Source organism: Peromyscus maniculatus, chromosome 14 (genome assembly GCF_049852395.1).
Source record: "Peromyscus maniculatus bairdii isolate BWxNUB_F1_BW_parent chromosome 14, HU_Pman_BW_mat_3.1, whole genome shotgun sequence".
NCBI lineage: Eukaryota > Metazoa > Chordata > Mammalia > Rodentia > Cricetidae > Peromyscus > Peromyscus maniculatus.
Genome location: NC_134865.1, coordinates 60149080 through 60176531, shown reverse-complemented (window position 1 = coordinate 60176531; position 27452 = coordinate 60149080). Strand labels below are relative to the sequence as shown.

General features: G+C 50.0%; 1 protein-coding gene across 3 annotated transcripts in view; it reads right to left on the bottom strand.

The window, feature by feature from the left end:
- Adck1 (aarF domain containing kinase 1) overlaps positions 1–27452 on the bottom strand; it is a 101142-nt gene that overhangs the window by 19761 nt on the left and 53929 nt on the right. For all 3 annotated transcript variants that reach the window (XM_042260987.2, XM_016008601.3, XM_016008600.3), the window contains exons 5-6: positions 12570–12728; positions 2630–2788 (exon numbers count right to left, since the gene is read on the bottom strand). In XM_042260987.2, the coding sequence (XP_042116921.2) occupies positions 2630–2788; positions 12570–12728 (318 nt within the window). The remainder of the gene's footprint in view (positions 1–2629; positions 2789–12569; positions 12729–27452) is intronic.

The following is a 27452-nucleotide window of genomic DNA, read 5'->3' as shown; positions in this document are numbered from 1 at the left end:
CACTGGCCCCAGCAGGGCCACCATAGGCTATGGGACCCTGGCCTATGGTCTGTGTCCTACAGGACAGCTCCACAGAGGCCCACCTGAGGGTTCCACCTGCTCCCACGTCAAGACCATCCCAACCTCAAGAAGCAGTCCATAAAAAGTGCCAAGACCCTGGGTAGCCTTGACCTCATGGTGGGGCCTGGCCTTGTTCTTCTGCTTTGTCCATGTGCTGTGGCTCATCCAGACCCTCAGGGTACATTCCTTCTGCAGTCAGAGCCTGGCCAGGCACAACACAGCTCAGCCTCCTACTTGCTGTATTGACTATGGACACAGGCACAGTCTCTCTGCATCTAAGAGCACACCCAGTAAGAGATGTTGATGGTTACAGAGGGAGCCGCTTCACCTCACTTACCATTAACATGGAGAGACCAGATGCTGAGCGGCTAGTCAAACACCGGCTGTCCTGTGATGGCTACACAGTGACTCAGGGGGGTCCCGATCCATCTCAGGGCTGAGTCAACGCCATACACTCATGCAAACTTACGTGTCTCTGTGATTCAGAAATTTTTCCAAGAACTACTACAAAGGCAGTTTGACGTGCGGGCTTGAAGCCATGGCTGTGCCCACCCTAACCCTGCCTCTGCCCCTTGCTGGTTTGCTGTGTAACCCTAGGTCAATGACTTGATCACCGGGGACTTCTGCTTCCCCACTGATGACAGAGGCTCGAAGACGACACCATGGGACTGTTAAAGATTAAAGAGTAAACACATGTGCAACACTTTCAGGAATGTCTAACACATTAAAAGGTCTGCCGTTACGATACGTGTTGCTCATCTGAGAGTCTAATAAGCTACGACATTTCTCCAAAAGCACACCTATCCCTCAGGCTCCTGACCTCATGCAAGAAACACTGGCATGATCCTGCCCGATGCAACCCACCCTGGTCCCCACTCTACCCATAGGCATGCTCCTATCTCTTCCGGTTCCAAACCCATGCTTAGACAGCTTTGCCCTTCCTGCCTGTCCCCAACTCTCCCCCAGGTTCATCACAAGCCTGATTGCCTGGCACGCGGCCCTCGTCCATGCATTCTCAGACCCATACTGTTCAGTCTGGCTGCCCTTCACCGTCTTCCGACCTCCTCTCTATTTATTCAGTGATGGGCTGAAGCCCAAAGATTTACCGTGAAGGGTCGAGGTTATTAAGCCCCCCTCCCCTTAAGCACTAGAAAGGTCTCGCACATGAGAGGCAAACTCTTTGCTGAGGCTTAATTACGCACAGATGTTGTGATGGGGTGCCAGCGTGCGAGAGCAATCTATCTACAGTTTTAAAAGCTGAGCTGGGTTTGCAGCGCAGAAATTTGCTTCCTGCTTATGATGTGCTTAGGCTAAATTAATTACTCAGGAGCCTCCGCTCCTCCATTGTCTTAGGAACGGTATGTGAGTTCTGGCAGCCGTGGGTCAGATCAGTATGTTAATTATTTATCAATTTGGCGTCCTTGTTTCAAAAATCTGTGTTGTTATTATTATTATTACATGTCTTGGTCTGGCAGTTGCTAGCTGGCTCCAGCCAGGGGATGATTCTGCTGTTTCCATGGAAACACTGGAGGAGATTGCTGGGTTGTCTGGCTCAGCACTCTGGCACCGAGGGGGCACGTCTGCCAGGTAAAAGGTGGCAGAAACTCTGAGGTGAGCAGCAGACACAGAGTCAGAGAGCCTGGGCTACAACTGGAACTCTTCCCGAGACACAGCTGTGTATGGGCACGGGCTGGAAGAGGCCACCATCAGGATGTCAGCACCGTCAGAGCACCAGAACTAAACCAGAACACTAAAACGCTCCCTGAACACTGCTGTCTCCTCCCTACAGTCAGCACTTTTTGGAGTCCCTCTGAGCTCCTTGTCCTGGAGAGATTGAGCACTTCCTCATGGGAAGCCACCAAAACGAAGAAACGTGTGTGTTGTGTGCAAGACACTTTGTAAGACACAGGCAACATGTGGGTCTGCTTACTCTCATGAAGTAGAAAGTTTCCAGAGCAGGGGCCAACCTACGGTGCCTACCACAGCAAGAGATCAAGAAAACAATAAAAACAGGAAAAGGAATACGAAATACGGGACATGCAAGGAGACACACGTGTGAGGCCCCGCAGCCTTCTGCTTCTTTTTCTGTGTCGTTGACGTTTTGGAGCGTTGTGCTCCGTGCCTGTTTCTCTCGTGAGTCCTGAGGTCTCTGTTGCAGAGTTTTGCATGCTGCAGTGATGGCTAGGGACGCTGTTGTAACAGAACTGGGTATTACATGAGCAAATGTAATAAGCATCTTTGGGACAGGATCCGAGCGCAGTAGTGTTAGCTGTCACCGTCACCATTATCACTCCATGTTCTCTGGAGGCAGAGGCCACAGCACACAGTCCCACGGGGTGGGTGCTCAGCTCACTCTATGCAATGAACGGCTCCGTTCACTTGACTGCCAGGTCAACAGTCATAAGCAGGGTTCATTCTTTTGGAAATTGCCTTCGAGGGCGTTAATATGGGTCCAATTACCAATCACTCATCTTAAGTAAGAAACTTTGGCAAAGAGATGTCCCAACTCACACCTTCTAAGTGGGGACACCCGGGGCAGGACTCATTCCCCACGGCCCTGCCCTCCTACCTTTAGGAAGTCGAAGTGCTTGAGCATGTGGGCCACTTTCTCGGCATTCTTCCCCTCATTTAGGAAGTCCAACTCGAGAGGCAGGTTCTTCTTGGCTTCATCCACCAGCCACATGAATTCAAAATTTGGGAAGAGTTGCTTCACAGCCAGGACGAGCACCTGAAATCCACCAAGCCAACTGTCAGTCAGCCCATGGCGCCCGCCAAGGAAGGTATACTTCCTACCCGCGGCCTGGGTCTTCCCTAGAGGACGCGTAGGAGGTAGGAACTGTCCTCCTGGCTTCTGTCCCTATAACTGTACCAAGTCCAAGATGGTGAGAAGCTAACCGCATTCAGAAGTAACCCTGGCGACCGTTGGCTAGGTGCTCCCTGGCTGGGTACCCGGCATTGCGCCGAGCACTCGTGTTCCTCTGAATCCACACAATTATGGGAGACGTGCAGGTACATGTCATGTCACTAATCAGGGCTCTGAGCGTTCCTGTGATTTTTCCAAATCTGCCCAGCAGGGAAGCCTGGGGCCAGCTCCAGGTGGGTCTACCAGGCTCCCAAGGCCTTGATCAAGACAGCTTCCATAAACCATGCCATGGCCACTCCCAGATTTGTTCTTACCGGTGTTTTGTCGTTTGTTTGTTCATTTGGGGGACTGGGGACTAAACTTTGGGCTCTGCACATGGTAGGCAGGCAAGCTCTCAACAGCTGACCCAATCCCTAGCCCAGAGTTGTCCTCCATCAACTTCTAAAGGGTAGAGGGGGTGCTCCTGCCGGAGCTGCGTGGCTGGAACTGATGCAGTTACCAGACACGCACCGAGCCTGTCTGACTCACAGTTCTGAAACCAGAAATGCCCCAAGATCTGAGACTTCCTGAATGCTCGCATGACATCACGGAGGGGAACTTCCACGCCTGACCTCGTGACGGGCTGCATTCGAAACGCAAGAGCACTAAAGCTATTGTATAAAATTACCTTCGGGCTACAAGTGTAAAATGTATAGGAGACATAAGTGAATTCTGTCTTTAGACATGGGACCATCCCCAAGATGCCTCATTATATACGTGTAAAATTCCTTAATCCAAACAAGCCTCAAACACTCCCGGTCCCAAGCATTTTTTGATAGAAGATATATTCACTCTGCCTTATTTCCTGTTGTCTTCATGAAATAAGACCTTTCATCGTTAAAAAAAAAAAATGGAATAGAAAAGCATACAAGCTTGACAAGACAAAGGTTTGTCCACATAGATGAAAAACTTAGATTTTGTCACTTAGGTTCACTGTGGATTCTTGAGTGATGAGATAATGATCAGAAGTTTTATCTAGCATCTGGGTATGAATTTGATGATGTGAGAGGCAGAGGACAAGAACTCAATGAGAGGGGGCTGGAGAGATGGCTCAGAAGTGGAGAACACTGGCTGCTCTTCCAGAGGTCCTGAGTTCAATTCCCAGCACCCATATGGTGGCTCACAGCCATCTGTAATGAGATCTGGCGCCCTCTTCTGGTGTGCAGCCATACATGGAGGCAGAATGTTGTATCCATAATAAATAAGTAAATCTTTAAAAAAAAAAAAAAAAAAAAAGAACCCAGTGAGAGGAGCCAAACACATACCACCCCACAGGCGTGGGGACTCGGTGTCAATGTCCCCCTCACTCCTCACCTCCCTTTCCAATCCCCAGAGGGACTCACTGAGCCCCACTGACAGGCTGGTTCTGCGCCTCCCTTTGCGCTGGCCTCAGAGTATGCACGCTGTACTAGACACATGTGAGAAAAAGATAGTTCAAAACCTATGGGGAAAGCCATCACCCAAAAGGCACCGCTGCTTTGTTTTGAAACCTTGTGATCTCGGTGGTGTACCAGGTGCCGTTCTGAGAAGCGTCACATGGGTTTACTCTGCTCAATTTCTAACACGACCCTTTTTAATTACTTTGGGACATGGTCTAATTTCTCTCCAGCCTTGTCCAGTCATTCACAGGCTGGACCTATGCCCTTACACCAACTGGCTTCATCGGCTGTGCTTCTGTTTGTGTCACGTGAAACGAGAAGGGAGCGGTGACCACAGTGGGGCCAGGGTCAGCGTCGGACCCGGGCACCTGGACGTAAGAGCCTATAGGCACCACATCTCATCGGGTATCCTCAGATGACCCTCAGCTGCCACTGAAGCGGGGAGAGAGCAAGCACGTAAAGATCTAAGTGGCTGTCCTAGACCTAAGCCCAGCCTGGGGCACCGAGGCCACGGGAAGCAACTGAATGCCTCTTTCTGGGTCCCAAAAACAACAACAAAACTCAGGGCATTTTGCTCTGGTCTAAATGCCGGGCCTCACCTAGAGGCGCAAGAGAGTCTCGAGGTGAGCTTCCTGACTTGTACAATCAGTACTTGACCTCCTGGGCCAAACCTGGGTATACACAGGGAGGTACCTGTCGCCGACCCAGGTCTACACTGGCGGAAGCTGCTGACCAGGCAGCCATTACTGTTTTCTGTATGTTCATGCTACTCATGAAATTTTTAATTATCCTTAATATCCAAGCATACGGAAAGGTATTTGAAAGGTTTTTCCATCACTAGTCATTAATATAATTAGTCATTCCTAACGCTATTGGTCACCATTAGGACTCTATGCCATTCATCACAAAGGCAGACATTTTATTAATATTCATTGCTAATAACTAATTAGTACATTAGTTCATAAGCCCAAACCTTCACAGCACTCACAGAACTGGGTTCCAAGTCATTCTGTGGGTGGCGGGTCCCTCAGTGGTTACACAGGCCCTCTTATCAGAGGAGCACACAAGAATCTTGAGGGCATCCCAAACTGCCAATGGTACCCAGCCCTTTATTTACTATTCTTTCCTATACATAAAGGCTTATAATTTATAATGAGGCATAGTAAGAGAACAAGAAAAGTAAGTAATTATGATAATACACTGTAATAAAAGTTAAACAGATGCAGTCTCAAAATATCTTCTTGTGTGTGGTTGGCTGTGGGTAACCGAGCCACAGACACCTGAAAACCGTGAAAAATCAAACTGGGTAAAGGGAGCCTCTGACCTTCAAACTGAGAGGTTTGCAGGCCAGTGAGATGAATCAGTGGGTAAACTCAACTGCACATCCTGATGATTAGAGTTCAATCCCCAAAGTCCACAGTGGAAGGGGAGACCCTGACTCAGGAGCTGTCTTCTGACCTCTACACAATTCGTGCAGGCACCCATATTCACACACACACACACACACACACACACACACACACACACACACAGGCACGCACACCATACACATATTTTTTTTTTAAATGAGAGACCTGTTAGAGAAGTCACCAGTCTCCCAGTTACAGCAGGTCACCATCCCCCAATGTGCGGTGGCCAACTTGAAACTCTGCTGTCAATTATGAAACCCAGGAAGCGCACAGTTTTGCCCCTAACGCACGGGTTCACCAACCTCTCACATTCACTAGGTGAAGAAGAGGAAGTGGAGGGTCACGGGTACGAGGGGCTTGGCTGCCGCGTCTCTCACTTTTCCTGGCCCACGCGAGTAAAGAAAGCCCTACTTTACCTTCTGGGTTCAGTGTACATCCATCCAAGCACCCAACCTAAGTAGATTCATTTTGGTTTCTTTTTGACAACAGATGCAACTGACTGAAATAAAACAGGTGTTGTCATCTGTTTGCCTTTTTAAATTTCTTTCCCAAAATGCTCTTTCTCCAGGAAGCCAGCGTTTCCACAGCAGCCAGCCCGTACTCAACACTTGCAGATGCGGATTGGACACTCGCGTGAATGAAGAAATGAATAAGCAAACGAACACATGAATATTTCAAAGTATTCCGCTTCTCCTCCAGACAATTACATGCACAGTTGCGTGATGGGAATGGGCTAGGTTTTCTTTTGAAGATTTGGGTGGGAAAACACCTCTGAGCTCCTGAGAACCATAGAATGGCGAAGACTTCGCTTCCGGATCTGGAGCCTTATCAATCAAGGAAGAGTGAGTAAGGAATGCCTCCTTCAAGGTGAAGTCATCAAAACAGAGCAAGACACCGTGGGCCAGCCTGATCATGCCAGCAAGGGGGAGGCTGAGGCGGGATTGCTCTGAGTTCTACAACAGCCTGGGCTACAAATTGAGACTCTATATCAAAAACAGAAAAGAAAAATATAGGTACTGAAATTCTTTTCCTGTATAGTAATTGCCTCACAGTAGACAAAAATCAATTGTGAGACATACAAAAATATAATAGAAAAGTGGAAAATTGTAGAAGTTTGAAAACAAGTGACAGTTTTTATTTATTTATCTATCTATTTATTCTTTTGTTTATTTCTTTTATTTATTTTTTTAAAACAGAGTCTCTCTATCTAGTCCTGGATGTACGATAGCTCACTATATAGACCAGGCTGGCCTCAAACTCACAGAAATACTCCTACCTCTGCCTCCCAAGTGCTAGAATCAAAGTCGTGCACCACCATGCCCGGCTATAGTGACATTTATTTATAACTGTGCCCCCCCCAAGAAAAAGAAAACACTCATCACTTAGTACCCACAATGTGCCAGCTATATGCTACAAGGAACTTCACAGACACACTCTCATTTAATTCTCCTGCCCACTTTACAAAATGCTTCTGGGAGCCCTGAAACAGTTTCTAACTGCCCAGCCAGAATCTGGACCCAGGTTTTGCTCCATCCTTTCTAGAGTCCTGCCTCATACAAGACAGTGCGAGCTAATATAAATAGGAAGCTTGGTTAAAGCACAGGAAAGAGCTATGCATTCAGCCAAGTGCAGCGGGGGTTACTGCTATCAAATGCTATAAAATAAACGCCGCTCCATGGAAATCAGTGCACAGAGCAAGGCCCACGCTGATCTGAGCTGGTAAGGATGGGTGCTGACGACGACAGACGGTCAGCTCAGGGTTATGTAAACACCTGACACTGGCTGGGTTTATCTTTTTTTTTTTTTCAAGTAAGTTATTAAAGCTCGTGCCTTTTAGAACACAGAAGTCGAGAATGAACACAATGTCCCATACGATGGCTTCCATCCCTGCATATTTTTCTGTTTCTTCTCACTAAAATCGCTGTTGGAGTCTGTGCCGATACAGGAATTACCTGGCCACCCACTGTTCAATCAGCAGAGTTAGAAAAGAAACAAGATGACAGGCACTGTGAAAATGCTGCTTAAAAAGTTACAAACAGGACTGCCGCCAGTTGTTTCTTTAAAGGACCCTTGAGAAAGGCCAAGGGACATCAAGCGATAGATCGGACATTGGTACTCCGGCTGGAAAGCGCTGCCTCAACACATCAGACCACTTGGGGACCGTGGCACAGGCATGGCACGGCACTGGCTGTGACCTAGATCCTTGGGGGGTGATAGTGCAAGGGCTGTTCTCCATCGGCTCCTGAAGCTCTGCAGACCGGGGGCTGTTGAGGGGAGCAGTGTGACACAATGACACAGGGTGGTGCTGTGAGAACCGGGGATGAAGAACTCACCACCACCATCTCAGAGCCCCCCCCCCCCGCCCCTCACCCCGCCCCCCACCCCTGCTCTCCCAAGTCCCACTCTGCTCCAGCGGTGACCATGGCGGTACATATGGCCGCCGGCTGAACTGCCACCACCTTGGGCAGGAAAGAACGGCAGCGCTGGCTGGCAGGTGGAAAGACGGTGCCCGTCCCCTCAGTCCGTCCTGCTGAATCACTGTTCCGATCGCGGGGGCCCAATTAGTCTGGCTCTGAGCAGCCGCACAAATCAATAAAGCGTCACTGGCTGTGCATCTAGAAGCGGGAGTTACCCCAACTGCCCGGAGGGACGGTGTCGGGTGAGAGTGACACAGCTGAAGAGCGTCCCTGGCTGCGCCTCTCCCTCTCCCCCACAAAGTCACCCCGGTGTCACCAGACTCGTCAGGCGCTCTGCTCTGAGTGACTTCCCTTTCTCCAGCGCTCGCGACGCTCCGTCCCAGAGGCGAGACGGTCCCTGTCCCCTGGTTTGCAGAAGCCCCGAATCCTAGGGTGGCATGTCCTCCTGGGGACTAACCCGGGAGCCACCTCCGCCCCCACACACACACACACACACCTTTCTGGCAGAGATGACATCAGCACATCCTCCTGTCCATCAGGGAGGACGGGCTTCACTGAGAAGGTGAAGCCGGGCGGGCCTGTGCCGTTCAAGGTGATGCATCCCTCTCGCCAGGACAGTCATGGTATTATTACTTCAAGCAACAGTGAAGAGACTCCCAGGGACCTCTTTTTTTGGAAAGAATATAAGGGAGACAGCAGCCTCCTTTGGCATCTGGATGACACCAGAGCTGTGCAGCTGTTTGGGGACACGTGAGGAGCACTGTTAGGACAAACCAGGAAGCTGAGGAAGCTAATGGCCGACTAAAGATGGGGAGAACCTTGGTCCTTACAAACCACAGTGAGGTGTCGGGTTAGTCAACCCTGGGGCACCTGGTACAGGTGCTTCCACACCTGAGAGAATATGGGTATTCCATCTCCTCGTTTCTCTATGGACACTCTGATTACGGCAGCCAAAAGCATCCTAGCTGGGACAGTCCATAGTCTTCACCTCTTCACTCTCAAAAGTCTTAATCCAGGAAGCTAGCATGCCCTCCATCTCTAAATGAGATGTATGCTCAGATTTATAAGCTTGCCTTCCTAAAAATGCAAACATCCAGAGGCTAAACGGATCAGTCCCTCTCTGTTTAGTAAGAATTGGTTTAATCAAATTGCCCTTCCAATAGTAAGAGGCAAGTCTGAGGGCACCCAACACCTGGAATTGGCGTGGAAGGAAGCCCAGCAGTCTATGCCAAAAAGCCAACCACCTACACTTGCCCACGAGCTTCTGGCACCTAAAGTGGTCTTAGTGTCCCCTAGAAATAAGCCATTCTCCTCCTGCCATGAAGGCTTGAGTATCTTCCTAGAGTTGTCAACCCTAAAATAAAGATATCATTTAGATCTGGACTGGGGAGAAAAAAATCTAATTTAAGCCAGGTGGTGGTGGCACACGCCTTTAATCCCAGCACTCAGGAGGCAGAGGCAGGAGGAGCTCTGTGAGATCGAGGCCAGCCTGGTCTACAGAAGGAGTTCCAGGAAAGGCGCAAAACTACACAGAGAAACCCTGTCTCGAAAAAACAAAAAAAGGAAGAAAGAAAAAGAAGAAAGAAAGAAAGAAAGAAAGAAGGAAGGAAGGAAGGAAGGAAGGAAGGAAGGAAGGAAGGAAGGAAGGAAGGAAGGAAGGAAGGAAGGAAGGAAGGAAGGACTAATTTCAAATGTCAAACAATGACAGTTTTCTAATTGGAATCTTCTTGGTTTCCCGGTGGAGAAAGGTAACCATGACAGGACCTTCCACCAAGGACCCAGCCTGGTCCTGGTCCTGCAACATCAGGTCCTCCCAACCCTAACCCTCCCAGTCTCTGCCAAGAGGCCACTGTGTGCTCTACAGAGGATCCACCAGGCCTATGTCCCAACAAAAGCATCCGATGCTTACCTCAGGGAGGAAGATGTCAAAACTTTACCACTGTTCTTATGGCCACTGACTTTACAGCCACCTTTCCTTAGGGAGCCAGTGAGAATCTGAACAGAGCAAAGTGACAGTTCTCCTCCTGGCCCCTAGAGCTGTGACACCTAGGCTGGGCAAAGGTAGGCTCTCACCTGACTCTAGAGCCATCAGAAACCCATGGATCCTCCCTGGCTCCTGTTCTCTCCTGCTTATGACCATGTCTTAAGCTACCAAGAGAGTCTCTAAAACCTTAGGTCTGCAGCATAGGACCAAGGCCACTCAGTAGTCCAGGTCCCTCATCCGCTCCCTCTGAAAGACACGCAGCAGCTATTCCAAACCTTCACCCCCTCAAGCCTCCAATGCCACCTCCTACCCCCTCATTCTTGGCAGATGGTCTGGCCTCCTACAGCAGAGAAAAAATAGAGGCTATCGGGCTGGTACACACTCTGCTGCCCACCTTCCCTCCCCTCTCCAGGGCCCCACACACTCATCTATGCTCAGCCTCACTGCCTCTACATTCCAAGCAAAGACCCGTCAAAGGCCAATGTCTTCTTGTGTTCTTGATACCCAATCTCTTGAATGTCCTCCTGGACCTGCCTTCTCAATTATGTCTCTCTGCCGAGTCTCCAGTATATCCCTTCCCCGTCAGCTAAGGCCTACTCAGGTCTCGGGAGCACTGAACTCTACACTCTGAGCTAACTCTCCCCAACCTCCCATGTTTGAACATTGGACCAGGGAATTTTATACTGTACCCCACTTCCTCGGGTACCAATTCTCCCTCACTCCTCACACCTTTGTAGCTGCTCTTCCTAACAATTCTAGGATCCCCCAACCCCAAGTACCCTTTTTAGTGCCTTCCTGGTTTAGCCATCCACTTGGCAAAGCTACGTAATTCTGGGAAACTATTTTCCATCCAAAATGGCTGCAACAATACTCCCATTCCAATATGCCTCTGGAACCTCATATAATGATTGTTTTTCTAACCTAGAGCGATTTCTTTTTCCTCAACTAGACTCTAGCTGATATACATAGGCAAAGATACCTCATGGTAGTCACTTATACCAGAAACCTAAGATACACTTACTTCTACCTCCTCCTTGGCCCCTCCCCATGAAGAGCTGGCCACAAAGTCCAGCTGACTCCTCCTCTACCCCCATGATACCGTCCTGCATCCTAACTTATTTCTCTCACACCAACACAGCAGCCCTTCTGCTAGTCTCCTGACTATACAGACTTTGTGCTTTCCCAGCACATTCTCCTGACTCCCAACACACTTCTATTTCCAGGGCATAGCTGATCATGACAGTCCCCTGATTAGAATTCTTACATGGTCCCCGCACTGAAGACTGAGAAAACCACAGGCTGTCCGTCTCCCAAGTATGTCATTGTTGACTGTGGCTACTGTGCCACACCTGAGCCTGGGATAAGGGTCCTTTCCATCCCGCCTACCTTCCCAGCCTCACTCCCAATCCCCTCCCACCGTCTGAGCTGGTAGGAATTCCCCAGGCTCCCTCTGCTCCTGCTGCCTCGGGGGGCCCTCCCACGTGCTGGGCTATCCATACGCTGTCCAGCAGTCTCAGGAGTCCTTCAGGTCCGCAAGAACACTAAACCCTGCCGGGAAGCCCCCTCATCAACTCCACGCATCCTGGCACAGTTCCTTCCTGAGGCTGAGAGAGCTCCGGTTCCAACTGGACGGCTGTCTGTTTACATACTTGTCTCCTATGCTACATGGAGACAGAGCTCACTTACTCACCTGCCCTCAGCACCATCTAATACACAGTGAGAAGAGACCTCAGTTGAGTCTAGACTAAGAAGGGAAGGAAGAGAGACTAGGAAGGAGAAGGACATGTGGGATCAACAGACTGTTGACCTCCATGTAGGAGTACTGGCTTCTTCTCTCCTGGTGGATACATATGTAGAAGATTCCAGGAGCACACAGGCCCTCTTGGAATTTCCCTAGGACCAGTTGCAAGAATGTAAGTTTGTTAATTCAAAACAAATGTCATATAAGCAAGTGAGTCATCTGCATAAATATTTCTATGCAACCTGCACACTGTTTTTCTGTGCCTTGGCTTATCACATACTTTCCTATGCTACAATCTAATATAATACATTATGATGCAACTTTGTCTACCCCTGAGGAGACCACCTTTGGTTCCTTTCATTTCTACTGCGTCTCCCTGGAGGCCTCGCTGTGACTCAGGTCCCCATCAGGACCTGAATCAGCTCAGCCCCATCCAGCTGCTCACTGTGTTCCGAGCATTTCCAGGACAGATCAAGAACTGACCAGCCTTCCCAGGGTGTGATTCCAAGTTCCTATGACACAGCCTTGGTCGTGCCTCAGCTCTGCTCTCCCACTCTGCTCCTCGGAGGGCCACAGTCCACCCACCAGCCTGAGTAAGTATCTGGGAGGCTGTCTGGCTCCTGAGGAAAAAACAAGACTGAGGAACAGGAAAGAGAAAGGGGGGGGGGAGCACCCACCTCCATCAGGAGAATGTCCTTGGAGCTTTGAGCCTGAACCTTTGGGTGCTGGACCTTCACAGCCACTGTCCGGCCATCATGCAGCACCGCCTTATGGACCTGGGCCAGGGAGGCTGCCCCCAGAGGGGTGTCATCGAAGCTCAGGAACAAATCAGGGATCTGTCAGGAGGGGAAAGAGAACAGAGTCACTAAGAGGAGGTGGCCTAATTCGGTGAGAGGTTGAGCCAGAGAGAAGACGAGCCGGAGCTGTTCAGTGTCCCACAGCAGATTTACCACCTTATCAGTTGTGTGGGTCCCAGCTGGCCCTTTTGCTATGGTCAGGATTCACACCAGACACACGGATGGGACAGGACAGGAGACACACGTGGAGGGCGTGTTTACACAGGAGTCCTTTAACCCCCATCGAAGGCTGAAGGAAGACCGCGTATCGTCTGCCCATTTAACGATCCACCACTCAGTCTGCTGAACCTTCACACATAGATCATAAAAAGTTAACAGAACTGGGACCAAAGCAGCATGACAGACCAGATGGAAGATATTCCAGTCCCACCAACCTAGAGAGCTCAGGGACCTTTAAGCTGGAGGCTTCTAATCAGAGCCATCAATTACCTCTACCTGAGCAGCAGCCTCGACGTGGGTTTCGGGGTCACTGCTGGCCTGGCCACATCCTAGCAGAATCCCAGGACTGCCAGGGGCCCACAGTGAGTCTCTGGGAGTTCCCTTGCCTCCTGCGTGCCTCAGTTTCCCTCTACATGAAGTAGACAGTGCACTCCTACTCTTGCGTCTCCTGCCTTCTTCCTCCCTTCCTTCTCCTTTAGAACTGCCACACTGGGGGGCTGGAGAGATGGCTCAGAGGTTAAGAGCACTGACTGCTCTTCCAGAGGTCCTGAGTTCAATTCCCAGCAACCACATGGTGGCTCACAACCATCTGTAATGAGATCTGGTGCCCTCTTCTGGCCTGCAGACATACATGCTGTATACATAATAAATAAATAAATCTTAAAAAAAAAAAAAAAAAAGAACTGCCACACTGGGTCTTTCTGACTAGTCACCGCTACACGGTCCAGAAAGAAAAATCCTACTAGATGGAAAAAGATCCCCTGCCCCACCAGAAACTTTTCTAAAGATTGGCAAAGGCGGTGGTTCAAATCCTCTCCATTTCTTTAAGTTCCCCGACAGCCTCAGGGTTCCAGAAAGCCTGGCCAGTTTGGCAGACAAATATACACCAATCTATCTACTGTAATTAATCACATGTCTCTGCTTCCCCACTTCCCGTGAGCCCCTATTCGAGGTCAATTCAGTTCTCCTTCCTACCCCCTTCCTGCTTTTATCCCCATTTCCAACCCCCTTGGCCTGCCCCTTAGCACTGCCCCTTGCTCTCCTCAAACCTGAGGTGCCAAACGCCCCACGGCTATCATCCCGATTCTGTTGGCCAGGATTCCCCTGTTAATCTCACATCATAAATGGTTCCCACCTCCCTGCCACCGTTCCTGTACCTTCCGCTAAGTTTCATTGCGTTTACCGACATTCTGCAGAGGACGAGACCCCTGCAGGCATCAGGAAGGGTCTCAGATGTTGGTCATGAGAGACAGCTCTCCAATGGATGGTTTCTCCTCATCCTGGTATGTAATCTCCTTGTCCTGTGCACCCCCTTCCCAGCAACACTTGCCTTTCCTTCCTCTGTGAGTTCTAGGCTTCCCAAGGGCAAGAGTCTCTCTTGAGTTAGCTACTTGCTTATTCTGGGTCTCTCAGCACAAGAACTTTCATCATGGACTTGGTCCTAGTATGAGAGAACACCACAACCACCTTCCCCATGTGCCCAGTGGCGGGGGGGGGGGGTGCTGCTCTGGCCACGGTTGTACCCTTGCAATTTGTACAGGTTTGGAACTAATCAGAGTCAAACAAGTATCCTGCTGCGTGGCTATATCCGGTGTTCTCTCCACTGGAGAACAGAATCAGCCTAGTTTTCCCCTTGAAACGGCTTGGCCTTCCCAGTCCCACAGTGCTACTAACACAAACACTCCAAAGGACTGCCATCCAAAATGGGAAAAGTATAAACCATGTCTAAACTTTACCTGGGCAGAGCCCACCTGTTACTCCAGGTGAGGCCTCAGCCTGGCCTGTCAGAACCCTCAGCAGCCCCAGGCACGCTGATTGGCTCAGACATGGACGTGTGGCCCAACTGGTCCAATCAGACTCGAACTAGCCCAATCAGACTCAATGGTTCTGTGTCTGTTTAAACAGTGGGAGAATACATACTTTCTATTGAACCTGAGAGGAAAAACACAGCTCTGGGCATGCCAAGGATCACAGAATAGAAACAAAGGGAGCCTAGGAAAGGGGGAATAAATCCTGGTTAGTTTTAGTTCCTGGATCTAGCCATCCCTCATATACCTAGCCTATAATTCCCTTTCTGCTCGCTTGCTTGCTTGCCTAAGTCAGTTTGAGCCAAGTTTTGTGACAGAGACAACGGGGGGGGGGGGGGGGACCTCTAACATCACGTGTCCTCAGGTACCCGATGAGGTGACTGAGGGAGACCCAGGCCCAGGGCCCCTTAGAGACGTGGAAATTGTGGGTTCCAGCCCCTCCTTGCCCCCTTGTAGGAACAAGGACTCAGGAACACTAGGAAGCAGAACTTCTGCTACTGTATAATGAGCTCCACACAGAGATCCCCGTGCAGACTAGTAATGCCTGGAGAACCACCAAGGAGACCATTTCTCAAAGCGGAGCTGTGGACCTGGCCCAATCTCCCTGCGGCCTCATTCCCTGACCCTCGCCTTTGCCTGGCCCAGGGAACGTCACCTCCTTCTCCGAGGAGGACAACCAGTTTCCAACCTGTGTCATTGTGGGGACACTGCAGAGTCACTGCAACCCAAGAGTGACATGGCATCTCTGGGGCTGGGTGACAGGAACAGCTGCCAAGCGCTCCCCACAGGGAAGTGGAGGGAAGGAAAGGGCTGAGGCAAGCAGATCCCAATCTCCAGGCTGACAGGGAGCCAGGCTTGCCATTTTCACCCAGGGACAGGAAGAGCCCGCCCCCACAACCTCCTGCCCCTGTCAGGGGCAGATACCAAGATACCCCAAGATACCACCTAACCCCAGCTGCCAACTCAGCATCTGAACCAGCCCTAGCAGGAAGGGGTTAACCAAACTCTCAGTTTCCCCAGCAGAAGCAAAGGAGTCATAGAAAGGGTAGGGGGCATCTGTCAGGCGTCACCCCTGTCCCACCCCAAGCCCGAGTCCCTACAGCCATCTTTCCTTCTCTAACTAGAAGTCACTCCTCCACCCTCCCATGCTCACACAAACACACACACACATACACAATAATTGATCGCTAGTGGATGCTCCTAGCTGGCTTATAAAAAAGGTAATTAAAGATTGGTGCTGCAGCCTGTAATTAAATATGAATAAAGTATCTCTAAATGGAACCTTAATTCAAAGTGTTCAGTGGAAGTACTTTATGCTGATAGATAGTAAGGAAAAATAGACCCTGTCCCGAAAGCAGAATTACACCCCCCGTGCAGCTGAAGCAAATGCCGCCCCTCCCCTCCACTCGCCAAGGACCTGCCTCATTCCCGAGCCCCCTCGGCAGAAAACCATTAACAGAAACAAACTGCAGCATTTTCAGCAATTAGATTCAAGCAGGGCCCTCGGCTGCCTCCAGTCCCTCAGAGAAACTTGTCTCCCTTCTAAGGCTTGCTTCCCTGTTTCTCTCTCTCTCTCTCTCTCTCTCTCTCTCTCTCTCTCTCTCTCTCTCTCTCTCTCTCTCTCTTGCTCGCTCGCTCGCTCGCTCGCTGTCTCCGGGTCTGGAGGTAAAATCAATTAAGTAAAACAGCTAGATTTTAAAATGACTAGTTGTGTGCCTTTTAATTACCGTCGGTCTGAGATTCAACTATATTGATATGGTCAAGTAGAAGAGAGAAAAAATTATCAGGGAAAAAGCTGCTCCCTCTGGCTTTGTGCAGAGAGAAATAGAACATGAATGTCAAGGGGGAAGGTCTTTTATAAAGAAAAACATTGACCAGACAAGGAGATAGATTAGCATCCTCCCCCGGGCTCTGGCCATTCAGTCCTCAGTTGTCTGACTCGGGGAGAAGGGGTCTCAGGGTCTGAGGACCAAGTGAAATTGTGCCTGTACAGGCATAAGTCAGGCCTGCCGGTTCCCAGAAAGCAGGACTAGTAGGCCTCTTTTCCAGAACACCACGTGGAGTGGCTGAGTACTGGCCAGGAGCCTCATTTGGCCCAAAATAAGATGACAAGAGAGGGGTGACCTGGAGAAGCTAGGGAGTTCTGCTTCGACTTGGAACTTAGCCAGCCACACCGCTGTCTGAAGGCCTGGCCAGTCTGAGGCCCCTCATGGCCACTGGTTCAAGGTCACATGTTAGGGCAGAGTGGAGATAGACTTTCTAATAAGGCCCAACATCAAATATCCCATCCCATGGTCCCCGTATTCATTCACGTCAGATCAATCTTAGCTTCAGAAATGGCATCATCGTAGGCATAATGCATCTCCCAAGGCCCTGGACAGCCTGGCTCCAGGTGAAGATAGGAGCCTGTCTTAAGCAGGCCTAAATGCCAAGGCCAGACAGCTCTCTAAGAGCTGTGAAGATGCCCTGGGCACCTAACACAGACCAGTGCATCTGGGTTGTTGGTGGGAGGGGGAAGCAGGTTACCATGGCATCAGGCACCAAGAACATCTGGTTCTCTCTTGTGGAGCTGGCCCACCCCAGACCTGGCTGGGCTCCAGCTGCCATCCATCCAAGTCTGCTGGGCAAAGTCTCCGCTTATGCTAATGGAGTAGCTAGAATGAACCCCAACCTAAGGCAATCAGGATAGCTCCAGCCAGCCGGGACTCAGCAAAAACGCCTTGAACAGAACAACGCCACCTTCCATCACCTCTATCTTGAAGCCATCCCCCACCTCTGCTTTTCTAAGCCCCACTGACCAGGGACCTGCCCCAGGGACACCAACCCATCACAGCTGATTCAGTTGGTACAATTCCTGCCCCTCTCTCGAGAACACATCCTGGTTTGCATCTCCCCCCATCCCCGCCTCCACCTTCAAGGCCATGCCTTGGCCTTCTAAGGTCACATTTGACCGTGATAGCAAATGAGTGGCAGCAGGGACATTCTCATTCCCCCTGTGGTGGCTTTAAAATATGGTCTGAGCTTTTCGATATCCCTCCCCTTGAGGAATCTATTCCCCTTCCCTTACCTGTGAGCTGGAATTCAGGATCCACTCCTAAGTTACAGAAGCACTCCTGTCAATCAGCTCTCTATCTCCCTCCCTCCCTGTCCCTCTCTTGGATCTTTTTTTTTTTTTTGGATTGGGAGAGGAAATAGCTGTTCTACTATAAGTCATTCCTATGATAAAGAACCAGGCTCTCTGCACACAGGGAGCCCCTAGACCCAGACTGTCCAGCCCCAGACAGAACCTCAGATGATGGCAGCCTCGTGAGAACCCCTGATCATGAGTATTAGTGTTAAATGCCAGTTTGACTGGATTAAGTCCCACAGAGGAACCCAGCAAAGCGTTCCTCTGGCTGTGTCTGGGAGGGGAGGGTGTTTCCAGAGGAGGGAGACCTGGGGGTCAGGAGAATAAGAAGATCTCCACTCCGAGTTGGTACCACCCATTTGGCCGAGGGAACAAAAAGGGATGTTCTCCCTTCTGGAGTTGGGACCATGTCTCCTCGGGCTCCATACATTAGGATCATGGGACCCCGGTACTTCCTCCGGAAGCCTCTCCCAAGCCCCACTGCTGGGTTACCAGGCCTTTGGCCACAGATGCAAAGCAGCCAGCGGCTCTCCAGCTTTCTGACTGCAGCTGAAGTCAGAATCCTAGCCAGGGTCTCCATCTTCCAGACAGCCTGTCCCAGGAGTTCTCATCCTCCATGATTGCATGAGCAATCCCCATAATGAATCTTCCCTTGAATGTTGACTTCCATGGAAATCTACCCGATCAGTTCTGTGTCTGTGGAAAACCTTAATAACCTTGACCCAGAACCATGCAGTAAGCTACTCCTGAACTCCTGACACACAGACACACAGAAACTTGTTTGTTTATTTGTTTGTTAAGACAGGGTTTTTCTGTGTAGCTTTTGGAGCCTGTCCTGGAACTCACTTTGTAGACCAGGCTGGCCTCGAACTCAGAGATTCATCTGCTGGGATTAAAGGCGTGCACCACCACTGCCCAGCCAACACACAGAAACTTTAAGAAAAAAAATGTTTATTGTTTTAAGTCACTGTGTTTGGGGCTAACTTTTTATGCAACCATAGCCAAGCAGTACATCCAGCCATACCCATGCCAGACATCACTAATCCATCCAGCATCTATTGCTGCTGTAGCCCCACAATGCCTTACAGTCTCTCACAACACAGTGCTCCAGGCAGCCCTCTGCCAACACAGCAGAGCCAATACACCATCCCTTCACCTAAGGCAGACCTGTAATGGGACAGAAACCATGTTAGTGTAGGTCACTGAGCCAACAAAAACGTCTGTCTGACCCTGTTCTTCAAAGAGGGAAGACGATCGCCTCTTTGAAGAACACACCTGTGCTTTAGTGCCACGGCGGACAACTCACCCGCATTCACCACATCACCTAATCCTGAAGGCCACACCTGGTGAGCTAAGGCACGGAGACCTCCAGGATGGCCACACAGAGCCTGGCTGACCAAGAAGGGGACATTGCGTCAGTCTCTCCCTCTCCACCTCTGCACTCAGAGTGAGACATCCCCATCTTCGGCTTCCCACCCATGGCCACAGCCTAAACCTAAGGAAAATCCTAACCGCAAGAACAGCTTGAGTACACAGGGACCTCCATGATCCACAGCAGGTTCTCTCTGGGGTCCTGAGGGATGAGCTTGTCGGCTCTACAGAGCCCTTGGCTATTGCTATCACTGAACTAGGAGGAAATGGGAGGCCAGCCGCAGAATCGGAGGTCAACTTGGCAACATTTCTGCGAGGAGGCGAACCCAGGGCCATTCCTGCAGTGGCTGATGGCTCCAGACTCGAGGCATCACCCACCCACTTGTCTCTCCCAAGGACCTCTCCACTCAGATCAAGCATCTTTTCCATTCCTGTTTGGTCTTCTTTCTTTTCTGCTTTCAGTCTATTGATTAGATTTTTTGCTGGTTTGGTTTGGTTTAATTTTGAAGACAAGATCTCAGATAGTCCAGGCTGGTCTCAAACTCACGATATAGCTTGTGGGGCGTTTACCCACCACCCCCACAGCTTCCCAGAGTTTTCTTGAGTGCGATCAGCAGGAAATATTAGATAGAAGGATTTATAGTGGAGAATCTTTCGGAGATAAACAGATAGAAAATGAAGGATAGCCTCGAGAGGGCCTGGAACCTTTTCCAACGGCCCCGACTGTCTCTGGCCCAGGGTTTTTATAGAGACGCCAAGGGGTGGAGCAAAAGACCTCCTCCCCCAGCACAGCCAAGTGCAGACCATCTCAGACACCTGCACTCAGGCCCGTGGTCCTGATCATCCTCTATTCGGACCTGCTAGGTAAAGCCACGAGGAACCCAAGAACGGGCTCCCACAATAGCTGAGGCTGATCTTGAACTCCTGAACCCCCTTTCCTCCGCCTCTCCAGTGCTGAACTTACAGGTATGTACCACCGAGCCGTTTATGTGATGCAGAGGACCAAAGCCAGGGGTTCCTGCATGCTAGGTAAGCACTCTATCAGCCGAGCTACATCTCCAAGCTTCTTTCCTCCTGTAGAATGGTGGCAAATACCAAGAACCCAGGGGCGGGAACAAGGTGTGGTGGCTGTGAGCATGCCTCTGAGACATGTTCAATGGCTGGTCAAGACAACCAGACCTGAGGGACAGTGCACTCTGGAGACTCCAGTACAAGTGCTGATGAATACCTTAGCTGGAGTTTTCTCCAGTCACCCCTGGGCCTGCAGCTGCTCAGACCCAAATAAACACACAGAGGCTTACATTAATTAAAATTGTATGGTCTAATGGCTCAGGCTTCTTGCTAGCTACATCTTACATCTAAAATTAACCCATTTCTATAAATCTATACCTTGCCATGTGGCTCGTGGCTCGTGGCTTCCCCGTATCTTTACATCTTGCTTCTTATGGTGGCAGCTCGAAGCGTCTCCTGACTCAGCCTTCCTGTTCCCAGAATTCTCCTCTCTGTTTATCCCGCCTATACTATACTTCCTGTCTGGCTACTGGCCAATCAGCATTTTATTTATCAACCAAATCAGAGCAACACACATTCACAGCATACAGAAAGACATCCCCAGCAAATACCAGGTTCAAATCTTAATTCTGTGATGTACCAGCTCAAATGGGTCATACACCCTATGCCTACCTTCTTCATCTATAAAACACTGTAAAAACAATTTTGTAGGGCTGACACATGACGTCATACACATAGAGGGTACAGAAAACCCTAGACCCTCAACAACTGCAGACGGAGTAGAGGAAATGCCTGCACTTGGCTCCAGCCATGAGAGCACAGTGGTATAATGCAGAGCATGAGACCGTCAGAGATGCCAGTGAGGTAGAATATTATTTTAAGATGTGTCACATTTGTTTATGCTGTGGAACATTTGTTTAATGATGCGAAGATGTGCTGCGTTCTTTTATGCTGCATTTGTTTAACTCTATGAAGCTGTGTTACTTTGCCTGTCTAGAACACCTGATGGTCTAATAAAGAGCTGAACAGCCAATAGCAAGGCAGGAGAGGAATAAGTGGGGCTGCCAGGCAGAGAAAAAGAGGGAGGGGCAAGAAAAGGAGGAGGACATCAGGGGCCAGCCACCTGGCTACACAGCAAGCCACAGAATAAGAAGGAAAGAAAAGATACACAGAAATAGAGAAAGGTAAAAGCCTAGAGGCAAAAGACAGAGGGGATGGATCATTTAAGTTAAGAAAAGCTGGGTAGAAATAAGCCAAGCTAAGGCCAGGCATTTATAAGAAAGAAGAATCCTCCGTGTCATGATTTGGGAGCTGGGTGGAGGGCCCCCCCAAAAAAGGAAAGATAATAAAACAACCAACAGCATGCTGGTCCCCATCCTGCTCTGTCATGAGACAAACCACTGTCCTCATTTAGCCAGAGACTACACTGGCCTCCTGACCACCTCCTCCAGTTAGATTCCTATCTCCTGCAGTCTCTACTCCATCACACACACAGCTGGATTGTGTTGCTTCTCTCTGCTGAAATCACCTCCCTGGGTACCTACGGTCCACATCCCTAACAGACCTATCAGGGCTGGGCCTATCTGCTTCTCTTTTTCAACCTCCTCCCTCTGCCCCAGCCAGAAGGCTTCCTTAGAGCCCAGATCACTCCTCCCCAGCCTCTACAGGTCTGTGCTCATGTTACACCCTTGGTCCCGCCCAGAAGGCTTTCTTAGAGCCCAAATAACTCCTCCCCAGGCCCACAGGTCTGTACTCATGTTATTGCCTCCACCTGGAAGGCTCCCCTTCCCTCACGCCTTCCCTCACTGTCACCTACTCAGAGAACCCCCCCCCCAAATACATCCTTAGAGCTCATGTGCCCTCCTTGAGAACAGTGCCGTGGCTGCACATTCACCTCCTCCTGTATTCCCTCACCCTCCTTGGACTAGAGACTTCTGGGTTTTTCACAGCACTGTATCCCATTGTATCTGCCTGACACAGAACTGTGCTCAGTCGGTTAAGTACTTTCTAGAGAATGTCTAAAGCTGAGATGAGGTTCCCTATAACCCGTGATGGAAAAGGAACTTGGGACCTTCCCCACTGACTAAGGTAGCTGAAACACCTCCCAAAGGTGACCACAGTTCCATCCAGGTAGCCAAGGGAGCCTCCTTGGCACTGAGTAACTAGAGAACTGTGGCTGGAGGGACATGAGGGATTTTTATGTTAATAATGATTAATAAAAAGCAGATAAACACCCAGTGTGGCTGGCCAGCCTGGGAAGCCATCCCATTAGAGCTGTCATTCATTAGTGGTGGGGGAGGGGCAGTCCAATCAGATCCCCTCAGCTTAAGCAAACCTTCTGTAAATTGTAGGCTGCAGGCACTGACATTTGATAAATTATTCTTCATAATCCACCACTGCCTGTCATAAATCTAATCCTTCAACTTCCCCATCTTAATAACTCCTACAGCCTTGGAGGGGGCCGTGAATAGGCCTCTGCCTGTGACAGAGGTCTCTGGGACAAGAGACCAGAGATCCTGGATAAAGAAGATTATGAAACCGTGCCCCGGCCCCCAGCCAGGGTACAACCTGAGCAGCTGGGCCCCCGGGGGATCAGAGCATAGGCAATGAACCACTCTTGAGACTGCTGTGCATCTGGGCTGGCTACCTGCTCTCATTCCACCACAGAGCCGAGATGTGGTTCCAACACACAGGACCACAAGTCTGGAACTTCCTGGCTTCCAGTGCCAGCTGGCACACATGAGGCCTTTCTACTTCCTCGGTTCTGAACCTAGGTATGCCCGAGGGAACATCAGGATAACTTAAGCTTCTCAAGAACGAGATGTTCAAATCAACCACGGGCAACACGGTGTATTTGCATAATGTTTGGTGTCCTCAAAGCACTCTTACCTAATCCTCCTCTCCCTCTAGAAGGGAGCTCTTACCAACCCCATTTTACAGAGGACAAAATATTCACCAAGAGTCAGGATTCTTTTACACATACAACAAAAAAAATTCCTGGGTGATTAACGTGTGCGGGGCGCTGTGGTTGTCACCGGGGAGTAAGTGGCTTCTGAAGCCACATGCAGAACGCAAAGGGAAGTGGAGGCAGTCAGGACTTTGTCAACTCAGCACAAATGACGCGTGCAACGGCTGGTCCTTGTGAGCACTGGGAAGGGAGAGGAGCACAGAGCTAGTGTCCAAGGAACTAAGCGTGGCTAGAGGACTTCTCTAGAAAGTAACTAGAACGCGACCTGACGATGGAGGAGCCAGCTGAGTCGCTAACGGGGAGAGAGAAGAGCCCTCCAGGGGAGAGAACTGTGAACTGAGCATCGGCCCACGGCAGCGAGGGAGCCGAGGTTCCCGATACAGAATCCAGGCCACCTCGGGCTCCCCGGCCCCGCACCACGGAAGTAGTCCTCCTCTTCCGCAGCGCCTCATCACGAGAAAGCAAGCCTGAAACCTAACAGGCTCGGCTTCACGAACCCCACAGGCCTTCTCCAACCACCTTCCGATGCCCCTGGGCTCAAAAACGAGAGAGGGGAGAGAATGGGAAACATGGCGTCCTGCACGTATGGGCACCGCATCTGCTGTTGGGACAGGCTTCCTGGGCTTTGGGGGATGGCAGCAGGCCTAAGCTATGTTCCCACGCCTCAGAGCCCGGAGCGAGGAATTCGGAACACGCATGCAGCAAGAAGTTTTCTGGACTCACTTTCCATGTGAAGATGTTGGGGAGCCCGGGAACGTAAAAGGAAGGGAAACTCAGCTGCGGCAGAGTTACCGAGCGCACAAGGAAAGGAAGCATGCTGCAGCTATGCGGCTGGCAAGACGGCCCGGTGGACACGGTGTGTTCTGAACAAACGAAGTACCTGAGTTTGGATCCTTAGCACCTACGAAAAAGCGGGGCACAACAGCATGTGCCTGTAGTCCCAGTACTGCGGATGTGGAGGCGGCTGGACAGCCGGTCCAATCTAACCAAAACAGCCAGCTGTTCTGTGCGAGATCCTGTCTCCAAAAGAGAAGGTGGGAGCCAGACGTGGTGGCGCACGCCTTTGATCCCAGCACTCGGGAGGCAGAGGCGGATATCTGTGAGTTCGAGGCCAGCCTGGTCTACAGAGCGAGTTCCAGGACAGCCAAGGCTACACAGAGAAATCCTGTCTTTAAAAGGATAAAAAAAAAAAAAGGTGGAGAGCAATTGATGAAGGTCCACCTAATACTGATCTTTGGCCTTCACACACAAGCATACATGCACACAAACATGTGCATCACACACACAGAAAAGCACACATGCAAACACACACATGCACCACACACACAGAAAAGCACACATGTACACACACACACGTACCACACACAGAAAAGCACATATGCGCACACACACACACGCACCACACACACACAGAAAAGCACACATGTACACACACACATGCACCACACACAGAAAAGCACACATGTACACACACACGTACCACACACAGAAAAGCACACATGCAAACACACACATGCACCACACACACAGAAAAGCACACATGTATGTACACACACACACACACACACACACCCCACACAGAAAAGCACATATGTGCACACCCACACATGCACACACACATACAAACTAGCTGTAGGGCGGCTGACCTCCCTGCCAACCTGCCAATGACATGCCCATCTGCACAGCTCCCCTCAGACCAGGCCGAGCTGAACCACTGTGACAAAGAGAAGAATATGACCTGTGAAAGTCAAAGTATGGACTTTCTGGCCCCAGGGTAAGCAGAAAAATGGTCTATGTTCCCATCCCAAAAGCTGTAAAGGGGATCTTACATGGCATAAGGAACTCCGTAGGTCTGATGAACTTAAAGATCCTGAAGTGAGGTGAGCAGCCAGGACTCAGTGTCACAACGGCTCAGTCGATGAAGGTGCTTGCTACGAAGTTTAATGACTTAATTTTCAATCCCCAGGTCCTACATGTTGAAAGGACCAATTCCCATAAGTTGTCCTCTGACCTCCACACCTGTATACACATGTGTACACACACACACACACACACACACAATGTGATTTATTATATATACATACATACATACACACACAATGTGATTTATTATATATACATACATACATACAATGTGATTTATTATATATACATACATACATACATACACACAATGTGATTTATTATATATACATACATACATACATACACACAATGTGATTTATTATATATACATACATACACACACAATGTGATTTATTATATATACATACATACATACTTATACACAATGTGATTTATTATATATACATACATACACACACAATGTGATTTATTATATATACATACATACATACATACACACAATGTGATTTATTATATATACATACATACACACACAATGATTTATTATATATACATACATACACACACAATGTGATTTATTATATATACATAAACACACACACACACACACACACACACACACATATGAGGAGGAAGAGGAAATGAGACTATACCCAGTGGTAGAGGCTCGTCCAACATGAATGAGGCCCTAGTTCAATCCCCAGTACTGAAGAAAAAAGGAAAGAAATAGATGCAAAGGTGGGAGGGGAAGGGAGAAGAGGATGGGAGGGCAAAAGGGTCAAAATTAAAGAGAGGAACAGAGGTGACAGGCTGAGACAGGGATTAGACCAACGTACTCAGCCAGCTTCTAGAAGCTACAGAAGGCCAAGAAAGTTTCTTCTGGGGTCTCCAGAAGGCATGTGCCTTGGGCAATATCTTAATTTTAGGATTCCTACCTTGCAGAACAGGAATACAATAAGCTGGCGTTGACTGAAGCCATTTACGGTGTCTGCTGACCCCTGACACACAATACGAGCACCAAAGTATAAAGCAGCAGGTTTTAGTCTTTTGTCACATCTCCCCCAGACAAAAGTGTGCCAGGAAGCTGGGGACAACACCAGAGCAACATCGGCCAAACATGAATCCCACGATCTGGACCAGGAGGGGACGCCAGAGCTTTGTGACTCCCATACCAGGTGATGACACGGAGGACCAGCCCACCTCCCCTCCCAGGGCGAAGGGTCTTCCGTTCCCAGCTCTCTCCTCAGGTTGCCCCTTCCCAACCCCTGGGCCAAGGCCAAGTCCGTGGGACTTCAGCGGCATTTCCCCCCCTCTTTGCAGGAGCCCTGCTTTCTCTGCAGCTTCTCAGGTAATCACCAACCTCAGGCCCCGAGAAAGAGCTACCCAGCCCCCAAAACCCTGTCATGGCTGCAGCCCTGACAGGCAGGCTCTCCAGCTGTTGCAATACGCCTCTCCTTCCACACACCTGACCACAGGGCTCAAAGACCCCAAAGCTCTCACGGCACCAGCATGCTAATGTGTTACGTCAACTTAAATAGAAATCCAGACACACCTCAGTCTGTTCAGCCTTAGTGTGTGCGCATGGCCATGCGTGTAGATGCGCATGTTTACGTGTGCGCACAGCCCAGCATAATCCAGAGGACAGCCTTGGGTGTCACTCCTCAGGCACTGTCTACCTTTTTTGAGACATGGTCTCTCAATGGTCTGACACTTGCCAAACAGACTAGACTGGCTGGCCGGGGCGCTCCGGTGACCCTCCTGTCTCTGCCTCCCTAGTCCTGGGATCACACGAGCACCTCACCTAACTCTTTACCTGTGTTCTGGGTGTTAAACTCAGACCTTCATGCTCTCAAGGCGAGCACTACACTGACTGAGCCATCTCCTCGGGTTCCACCTCAACCACTCACTCCCACATGAACCCAGGGCCACTCTGACCCTCACTACAGGTTTCCATTCTGCAGACAGGAAGCAATTGTAAATGCCAGAGCTATAGAAGATGTCTCCTCGGATGGCTGGCTAACACCCTCTTCTATTGTCCCTTTCTGCACTGGACTCAGTACTGAGGTTCCCACTGTGCATGTCAGAACTCTGAGGGTGGATCCTGGTGCCTTCCTCTGCTGCAACGCCTACCTCCCCCGCCCCTGCCGCCGCCATTTAATTCAGTCTCCAAGTATGCCAACCCATCTTCTCTAGCTCCCTAACCTTGATCCAACCAACATCACCTCTTGCCTGGATGACCATGAAGACACTTGACTGGTCTTCCAGATAGTTCCGTAGACCAGCCACCACACATGAGACCATGCTGTGCTCCTCACAGGGCCAATGAATGGTTGCCAGTCTCAGATCTCAACACACCCAGCTCACTACTCCCAACCTCTGCCTACAGTCACCCT